This window comes from Dermochelys coriacea, chromosome 6 (assembly GCF_009764565.3).
Source record: "Dermochelys coriacea isolate rDerCor1 chromosome 6, rDerCor1.pri.v4, whole genome shotgun sequence".
Taxonomy (NCBI): domain Eukaryota; kingdom Metazoa; phylum Chordata; order Testudines; family Dermochelyidae; genus Dermochelys; species Dermochelys coriacea.
In genome coordinates this window covers 63,730,466-63,740,122 of record NC_050073.1, presented here as the reverse complement: position 1 = coordinate 63,740,122, position 9,657 = coordinate 63,730,466, and the positions used below count along the sequence as shown (strand labels likewise).

General features: G+C 46.5%; 1 protein-coding gene across 6 annotated transcripts in view; it reads left to right on the top strand.

Annotated features, from left to right (window-relative positions):
* Window positions 1-1,656: 1,656 nt before the first annotated feature.
* TMEM62 (transmembrane protein 62) overlaps window positions 1,657-9,657 on the top strand; it is a 47,731-nt gene continuing 39,730 nt past the window's right edge. The window contains exons 1-2 of one of the 6 annotated variants that reach the window (XM_043517527.1): window positions 1,760-1,776; window positions 6,733-6,809. Coding sequence is in view for 2 of the 6 variants with exons in the window: in XM_038407961.2 (XP_038263889.1) it covers window positions 1,797-1,982 (186 nt within the window). In the remaining 4 variants the exon portion in view is untranslated. Of the gene's footprint in view, window positions 1,983-6,732; window positions 6,810-9,657 lie in introns of all 6 variants that reach the window. The other 5 variants (XM_038407966.2, XM_038407961.2, XM_043517528.1 and 2 more) reach the window with 5 other exon arrangements.

Here is a 9,657-nt window from a genome sequence, read left to right as displayed (position 1 = left end):
TAAAATTCAAGTTTTAGCTGCAGTAATGTGCACAATACACAGTGACTCCAACTACCATGCTGGGGAGAGTGATTTAAGTGAATTTAAACTGGCCATTTGTCCAGCAAATGGCTCACAGCCCAATATTGATAAAAAGAAAAGGAGTACTTGTGGCACCTTAGCGACTAACAAATTTATTTGAGCATAAGCTTTCATGAGCTACAGCTCACTTCATCCGATGAAGTGAGCTGTAGCTCATGAAAGCTTATGCTCAAATAAATTTGTTAGTCGCTAAGGTGCCACAAGTACTCCTTTTCTTTTTGCGAATACAGACTAACACGGCTGCTACGCTGAACCCTATATTGATATTATTGTTTTTGAGAAGTTTAAAAAAGCATTCCAACTTCAACACATCTGCCACTCAAGCAAAGGAAGTCCCCACAAATGTTGGTTTGAAGCAATTCCTTCCCTGGGCCAAGAAAGGGGTATTTAATAAGTTCTAAAGGAATCTCCATGCAGCCATCCTTTTTCAAGGAGGGTTGTTGCAAGAAAGTAATACAGAAGTGAGAGGGGGTGAGTCCTAATATTGCCGACTCCACGTATTAAAAATTGAGTCTCTCCCTCTGCCCCCCAATTCATGAGATTAACTTAAAAACTGAGATTTTTAAATTAATACAGCTTGAGTTTTTTTATTTTTCTCTTGAGCCTGTTGGGTACAAATTTTCAAGTTTTCTGAGGGTTAGAGAGTTACTACTTTTTTTGAAAGCAGTAAACTGAGATTTCTTCTTCTTCTTCAAGCCCTAGGCTCTAGAGCCAAAATACATATGCTAACACAATCAACAAGGCTTTAAGAAAACCACCAACTATCAGGAGAGTCAACACTGATGCCCTTCAAGTACATGAGCAGAACAGTCGGGGTGAAGATAACATTAAGCACTTACCAGTATGGTGGCCTGGCTCTGGGCCCCCAGAAGGGTTGGAGCCTCACGCGGAAGGGGTGGGGCCTTGGGTGGAAGAGCAGGGGCTGGGAGTCAACCTTCCCTAGCCAGCCCATCCGTGCTGTCTAGCTTGTGCCACCAGGGGCTCCGGTTGTGGTTGTGGTGGCAGCGTCTGGGAGCCCCGGGCCCTTTTAAGTAGCTGGCCCTGGGGCAGTTGCCCCTTTTGCCGCCTTCCCCCCCCATCAGTGGCCGGGGGAGGCGAATAAGGGGCAATGACTTTAAAGTGCAGCAGGGTCCTTTGCCGCGAAAGTGCTTTAACTTTGGCTGTGTACAGGCCAGTACCGGCGGCCGCTTTTTACCAGTACGCCGTAGCGGCCCACTTTCCCCCTTGGCTCCGGTGGGGACAAAGCTGGGCCCAACACCTGTGGGGGAAATTTCACATAACACGGCTGCTACTGTGAAACCTGAGATATTTGAATCAAAGATAAAACATTTGCAGCAAAATCCATCAGCCGGACAAGGGGGGAGTACATGAATTAAAACGTGATAAGTTATATAAAAACAGGCTCCACAGGAAGGAGGCCTCCTTCCCCCACAATACTGACGCGGGGCAAGGCCTGCTAGACTCAATGCGTTGAGCTGTAGCCCCCTTCAACTAACTGGCACCTCCCCTGGCCCCCCCTGACTGCAACGGGAACAGGATTAGCGCAGGGAGAAACGGGAGTTCTCCACGCAGACCATAGAGGGGAGGAAGTGGCGGCCTGACAAGCCCTGGCGCGAGGGCCGGGCAGATGCGGGGCGGAAGCGGTGAAGCCAGCGGGGTGGCCCGGAGAAGGGCAGGCGGTGGCCGCAGCGACAGGTGCTGCCCGGGGTGGGTAAATGGTTGTGGGGCCGGGGAGGATGCTGCGGCTGGCGGCGGGGCTGCTGGCGGCGGCCCTGGCGGCGTTGCTCCTGGACTGGTACGGCCCAGCGGGGCCTCAGCGCCTGGGCCTGGGCCAGCGCCGCCCCTTCGCTCGGGAGCCGGCCCCCGGCCCAGAGGCTTCCAACGTCTTCTGGGTGGTGCAGGTGAGTGGGGGCGGGGCAGGATCCCGGGCGCCGTGTTCGGGAGCGGCCGGCTGCAGCGGGGTGCGCTGCCCTCTCGCTGGGCGCTGGTGTCAGGCCCGTAGGGCGGGGCAGCCTGAGCGTTACCATGGCGATGTCTCGGGGCGGGGAAGCGTGGCCGCTTGGCTTGCTGGCCTCCCCCTGGCGGCAGAGGGGTTCCCCTGAAATAGAGTGGCGCGGCGGTGGGGTGTGTGAGCAGCGGGGCCGTGAATGGTGTGATGTCGGGGGATGTCATAGCCAGGGATTAGAAGCCTTTGGTTGAAATATATTTCATTTTCAAAGTCTCTCAAAATGTCTATCAGTTTTTGACCGGTTCTAGTGGTGATTCTGCCCTGGAGTTGTGAGGCGATGGCCTATATCATGGTGAAATGGCAGTGGTGTCCGGTGTGATGTTCCAGGCGCATGTCACTCATGTTGTACTAGGGGAATGTTGTATTGAAATGTCATCAGGGCGCAACATGCTGAAGTTTTGCAGGCCCTGGAGGTGTTAATACTCTTGCAAGGCCACGTTCCTGGATGCAAGATCTCTTAACAGCATTGACGTGTTACCAAAAATATCAGGATAGGTGCCAGCCCTATGTCGGGGTGAGCAAAATGTGGCTCGTGGCCTCCTGTTATGTGTAGAGGTGTTTGCCAGGACCTGATGTGGGTTATTCCTCTATATAATGATGAGAGTGTCTGCAAGCTGCTTCTATTTATGCAAGTTGTTGCAGCTCTCAAGCTTCTGGCAAGTTGACAGTGTTGATCTTCCTTAGGCTAAATTCTGGCATCTTTCCCTTGGTAAACAGGAAAATACTTTCCTTTTCCCAGTCTCTCTCACAATTAACTAAAAAAAAGAAAAGGAGTACTATAACTAATGGGGCTTGACCAGTTTACCAGACTGGATGGAGTACTATGTCTCTTTGTTTGAAGCAGATATGAAAGATAAGGGAACTCATCCAGCTAAGTCAAGGGTTAATATCCTAGGGCAAATTTTTTGGCCCGAGGGCCACATTGGGGTGGGGAAATTGCTTGCAGGGCCATGAATGTAGGGCTGGGGCAGGGGGTTGGGGTGTGGGAGGGAGTGCAGGATGTGGGAGGGGGTGCAGTGTGCAGGAAGGAGCTCAGGGAAGGGGTTGGGGCACAGGCAGGGTGCTGGGTAGGGTGACCAGATGTCCCAATTTTATAGGGACAGTCCCGATTTTGGGGTCTTTTTCTTATATAGGCTCCTATTAGCCCCCCCACCCGCAACCCAATTTTTCACACGTGCTGTCTGGTCACCCTAGTGTGGGGTGTACAAGAGGGCTCAGGGAAGGGGGTTGGGGTGCAAGAGGAGGTGCACAATGCGGGAAGGGGCTCAGGGCAGGGGTGCAGGGAGGGTTGCGGAGTGCGGGAGGGGGCTCAGGACAGGGGTTTGGAATGTAGGAGGGGTGCAGGGTGCAGCAGGCGGCTCAGGAAAGGGGTTCGGGGTGCAGGGTGCGGCAGGGGGTTGCGGTACAGGAGGGGTGTGGCAGGGGGCTTGGCAGGGATTTGGGGTGTGGGGTGCAGGAGGGGTGAGGCCTCCGACCCGTCGCTGCTTACCTGGAGCAGCTCCGGGATGACAGCGGTGCGCACGGAGGCCAGGGAAGGCTCCCTGCCTGGCTGCCCTGGCCCTGGCCCCAGCCCCGGCCCCGGCCCCGGCCCCGCACCGCTCTGGGAAGCAGCCAGCACCGCGTCACTGCGGCCCCTGGGAGAGGGGGCACAGAGGACTCCACGTGCCTGTGGGTACTTCCCCTGAAGCTTCCATTGTCCGCGGTTCCCCATTCCCAGCCAATGGGAGCATCAGGGGATGTATCCACAGGCAAAAGTAGTGCCCAGAGCCCTCTGCCCCCGCTCCTCCAGGGACCACAGGGATGTGGTGCTGGCCTCTTCCCGGAGCAGCGCGGGGTCCACGGCACCACGGGGGTGGCAAATCCGCGGGCCAGATCCAAAGCCCAGAGGGGCCGGATCCAGACCGCGGGCTGAAGTTTGCCCACCCCTGCTCTAGTGAGACATCAGAGTCCTTCTGCCCTCAATGGCGGTGCTGTTCTGGGAATTATATAACTGGGGGAAATGGTTAAATTCCTTTCTAGCATAAAAAATGAATATTAGTTATTACTTCTAAATATAATTAAAAGTTAAAACACTTTTTAATTCATATTGGGTTTTATATAAAACTTTCTAAAAATACCAAATTTAAGATTTTAGTGTAAATCTCATTGATAGCATCTGAAGTGGGTTGTCATTTCTGAACTCTTTCCTTGGCCTTCATTTTTTCTCAAGTCTCTGTTGTACAGTGCATATACATAAGATTATATAAATGTTTAGATCCATTGACACTTAGTGTTTTAATGTGTACCGATTGTTTATGTACTTACAATAAATTCAGCTGAGATGTCCTGTGTTGCTGCTGCTCAGTTATACTCTTCTTTGTAATTATTTTTTCTTTGACTGTTTTGTAATGATTCATCCACCTTTCACATCTATTAATAGGTTCCTGCGGTAATAGCTTCCTATTTATTGTTGATATGTGTTTTTGTTTTGTTTTTAATTGAGCTATATGCTACCTTTGACATTTCAGTTTTATTCTGGTAGGTTTAGGGAAAAAATCTGCCCCTGTATATACTCAATAATTTACTAACTTCAACTGCAGTTCCTTGTGCATAACCAAGGTTCCTAGACTTTGTCCTCCTATTCTTCCTCCCACTCCTCTTCTATGAGTTTTCCAGATAAGTTATTTTAAGTTACTTTTCTTCAACTCATGTAGTGCTTGTTATTGTAGAGTTAATTCAGTTTATAAATCAAGTGCTGCCCCAACTCAAGTCCCATCCACATATGTTGGTGGTGCTTTTAACTCAAGGTGATTGGCCTAGCAGGAGGTATCCGCTACAGCTCAGGTTTGCACAACTTGTCAGCTGCTAACACAGTGACTCTATCCAGTAGTCACTCTACAGCTAACTCAGGGGTTCCCAAACTTTTTGCCTGTGTGACCCCACTTTCAGACTTACTGTTTCCTATTACCTCAGACAGGAACAAAGCAACATAGTTGTCGAGGAATCCAAGGAATTTACACATTAAGTACATTCATTAATATGCTATAATATGACATGAGTTTGCATGTTGCGACACAGCCTCTCAAAATCCGGTGGCGTGGTAGAAATTGCACATCTGATCTCTGATATGATATCAACGGTAGATCAGTACCGAGACTTGATGGACACAAGTGTACTGAATCCAGCTTCACACAACTAAGTGCTCGAGAATGGCATCATCAGTTTGAAGGTGTATGTTGAGAGTGCAGGATATTCATTCTTGACAGTGAACCAGAACTCCGGGAGAGAAAGTTGGGCATATGTTTCTCACAAGAATCAATTGCAGGAAATTTAGATGAGCTGGCAAATCCATGGCATCAGGCTTGCACTGAAAGGAATTTCATACCCAATAATACTTTGTCACATCTAGGTTGGGGGAAAAAGGATGCAAACTCTTCCTCCTGCTGGCTGAGAAGCTCAGCCATCACCTGTGTGGGAGGTTGAATAATTCCATTGTGAGTCAGGAACCTGCAAAGTTGTGGGACGGATTCATAGTCCTCTATGAGTCCTCTATTCAGAGTCCATAGACTCTGTGTAAAAATAAAAGGAGTACTTGTGGCACCTTAGAGACTAACAAATTTATTAGAGCATAAGCTTTCGTGAGCTACAGCTCACTTCATCAGATGCATCCGATGAAGTGAGCTGTAGCTCACGAAAGCTTATGCTCTAATAAATTTGTTAGTCTCTAAGGTGCCACAAGTACTCCTTTTCTTTTTGAGAATACAGACTAACACGGCTGCTACTCTGAAACCTGTGTAAAAATGAGTCCATTGTGCCTCTTATCACAAATGAGCAAGAGGAATTCACTGTTAAGCAAATGAGGCCAGGACTTAGGAAGACCCTACATGGTTATATTAGGGCAGCACAGAGACAGTGACTTACAATGATTCTTTATCAAGTGCTAGCAGGGTACTCAGCGTGACATAAAAGAAGATATAGGCCCCACCTTAAGTTTACAAGCCACTGCAGATTCCCATCTCAGAAAAGGCTATCAAAGGCTCCTGCCAGCTTCAGCAGAGAGGATGCTCTGTTGATAAGTCTGCTGCCCACAGATAACGAGCTTCTGTATTGAAGTCTCTCATCTGGCTGCTTGCATAGCTGGACAGTGCAAGTGTCCAAATTGGTGTTTGCATAGCCAGCATGTCCAGACCTGCTCCACAAATGCCACCCCACAAGGCCACAGTTTTGTAGACAAAAATGGTAGCCTCCTGGCATAGTGATTGTGGAGAAAGTCTGGCCAAGTTCAGGGGCAGATTGCATTGTCTCTCGGACAACTCTGGCCTCTGGACCCATGATCCCATCTGCTGATGGCGTGACCTCATTTGGGGTACCCATAGTTTGGGAACCTCTGAGCTAACCTCTTGAGTCCCTTCCAGCCCTTTGTTTCTGAGAGTGTTATTTTGCAGCTTGGCTGCTCTCACTCAATCTAGGCTAATTAAAGAGGTGTGAACTCAAGTTACCTACACTGAAGTTATCTCTGCAGAGAGAGTTTTGTCTTTAATTTCAATAATATTGAAATGTTCCTGACTTTCAAATATATCTTTACTAAATCTGCAATCTTATGAGCCATGTATAAATCTTTAACAGCTGCTTTATCATTAACCCGCTTTGATTAATTTCCAAAGGCTAAATCCAAAATAGCTTGTGATCTTGGGGGAAATATGCTCCTGGCTCCCTGGTGATTCCACAAGGCTAATTCCAGGTCAGTGTCTAGAAATAAATCCACATGATCAGTATTCTGGCCTTTCTTACAGCCCTTCCTTTATCTGCATAAACGCTTCCTGCTTTGCTTTCTCCTGCTATCCTGCAGTTCTGTAAATGTTTCTTGTGACATGTCTGCCATTTCTATATTAGTTGTGCACTAGTCTAAACTGTCACTTATGTTATAGATATTTTGAATATGTGGTTTGTTTTTCCCCCAGATGGAATCACCTCCCTCGTCCACATGGTCACTCCTCCAGTTCAGCTGTCATTTTGGCACATGTTGAAATTTTTCTTTCTCCCATCCCTGGGATCTTCTGAGATTCTCATGGAGTCCTGAGGCTCTCCATAACTTTCAAATCTTTCTACTTCTACAGCCTCCATACTTCACATTACAGCCAACTTTCTTTTAGCTAAGGAGGACTGAACCTGATTCCTTCCAGTGCCTGGTTATGTCACTGCTGTGTTTAAAAAAAAAAAAAAAAAAAAAAAACCCACACACTCCTTTCTGCGCAGAGCTCCCAGGCCCTGTTATATGTTCATGATTATTTTCAAGGAGATAGCAGGGAGTGGTTCTTGTTTGCATTCCGGGGGACATTACAATACATAAGTTGAGTAGGAAAAACTGTTTTGTTTTTTTTTCCTTACCATAGGTCAGCAATGCAGTGTGTGATAAGTGTGAGGAACACATGCACAAAAAGTCAATCTTACATCAGCATATTTTTAAAAAATAAAATATTACCTACCTTTAATTTTTCAGCAAATAAGTGCCTAAAATGTGAGTCTTCATTTTACTAATATCAGTTATATCTCACATGTGATGACAACAGGACTAGATGGAGAGAGAACTTTGAATTAAACTCTTATTTTGCAATATGACTTTTTTGGATCCCTGATTTAAAGGAAAACTGCAACTTATTTTCATTAGTGTTATCACTTTATGTAGGTGTAAAAATGAGCAAATTGCAGATTCAGTAGAACTTCACTACTTTGCACACCAAAGATGACAGTTTTTCTGCATTTCTCAACAAAGGTCTAATTGAGCTGTTGTAGTGAGGTTTCATATTACTAAGACCTCATTATTTTCACAAAATATTTGAATATTTAGCATCAAACGTAACATGTCACATAATGAATATGGTATACTTATGATGTATTTTATTACCTTCACTTTTTTTATTGTGCTATCTCTTTACACTCTAGTTCGTTCATTTGCAATCAGCATACCTATCAGTACAAATTAGTGAGGTTCAGGATATTTTTAAATAGCTATGAAATATAACACATATTATTTGTTTAATATACATTTATCTGTCTTGGGGTCGAGTTCTGATATAGAGAGAGCTCCCAGAGAGGTTGATGGGAGGTTTTCTTGTATGAGGACTGCAGAATCAGGTCCCAAGACATAAGAATTCTTATCATTGCAGTCTTCCTTCAAATGGCTGAAAAGTAGAGAGGAACATATGACTATTTTTTATTGTTTTGCATCTCAGCGGCTTTTTAGATTAGCTATAAGTGTTTGTGTGAGTTTGGTTCTTATAAAAATGAACTAATAACTTAAATTAGAGCCTGGTTTATTGTTGTCAAGTACTGTGTAATCTTCCAGACAAGGCACTTCAGTCCTAACCTGCCTTATGGACAAATGGCCATGAAGAGCTATGAAATGGACAATCTAATTTTCATTTGTGAGGTATTCAGGATTTGAACACAGGTCTCCTGAGCTGAAAGACTAATGTGTAGTAATCCATTATATCTAGCTTAAAGAAATGTGATTTAAAGTCTTTGCTGACAAAATGTAACCCTTCTGCCTGTCAGAGTTGGCATCAACAAGGACCGGGTTCAGTATCTAGGGGTTCCATTCCAATAACACAATGCACAACCAGCTCGAGCCCCCACCCAGTGATCTGGGACAAATATATACCACCCACCACCCCCCCGGGCACCTCCAAGAGGCAATACTTCCCCTTTCGCAAGCACAGAGTCTGAGTGTAGCAAAAGCATTTTAATAACCGAGAGAAACAATGTGGCATTATGTTGGGGAATCACCACCTACAGGATTCATAACACAAACCATGAGCAAAAACCCACCCCAAGCAAATTGGGCCGTGTCCTTTCTGTTTGGTTCTTGAGTCCAGCAACCCAAAAGTCTCCGTTTCTGGTGAGTCCAGAGTTCAAAAGTTCATCTGCAGAGTTTTAATCCCTTCTGGCCTATATGGAAATGGGGGGTGGAGCGAGAGAGTAAATGGCTGTCCCGACTCTTCTGTGGGTTTCTGCTGCAGCCTTCACCTCCAGCTGCTCTTCTCCACTAGTTGTGCAGTGAGCTGCTCTGCCAGCTGCTCCTCCCCAGTAGCCATCCTGCAAGCCACTCTGCTAGCTGCTCGTCTCTGGTAGCTGTCCTTCAAGCCACTCACCAATATATCTTCAGGCCCTCTACTACTTAACACTGTACGCAGTGATTTCAGTTCTTTAGTGATTTCAGCTCATAGTAGGGGAGCCCCAGTGCTGGGTGTACCATTGGCCCAAAGTGAATTCAGCTCTGCAGTCTGTAACCAGATTCCTAGTAGAATCAAAATTAGCCCTGCTGTTACACAGTAGAGAGAGGAGGAGATGCAGCTGGCATTTAGGGCTCTCAGAAGAGGCCCATACCACAATGTACAAATGCCTATCCCCAGCCTATCTCCCTTCACTGAATTTTGGAACCATGTCCCTTGCCTAGCGAGTGCTACTTAGTAGATGGTGAGTCCCTTCATCATAACAAAAAGCCAAGTACAATTCCACTGTCCTTGATTTACATAATCAGGATAATAACACTTTATTCTTCCTGCCCCAATAACAGAGAAACTGCGGAT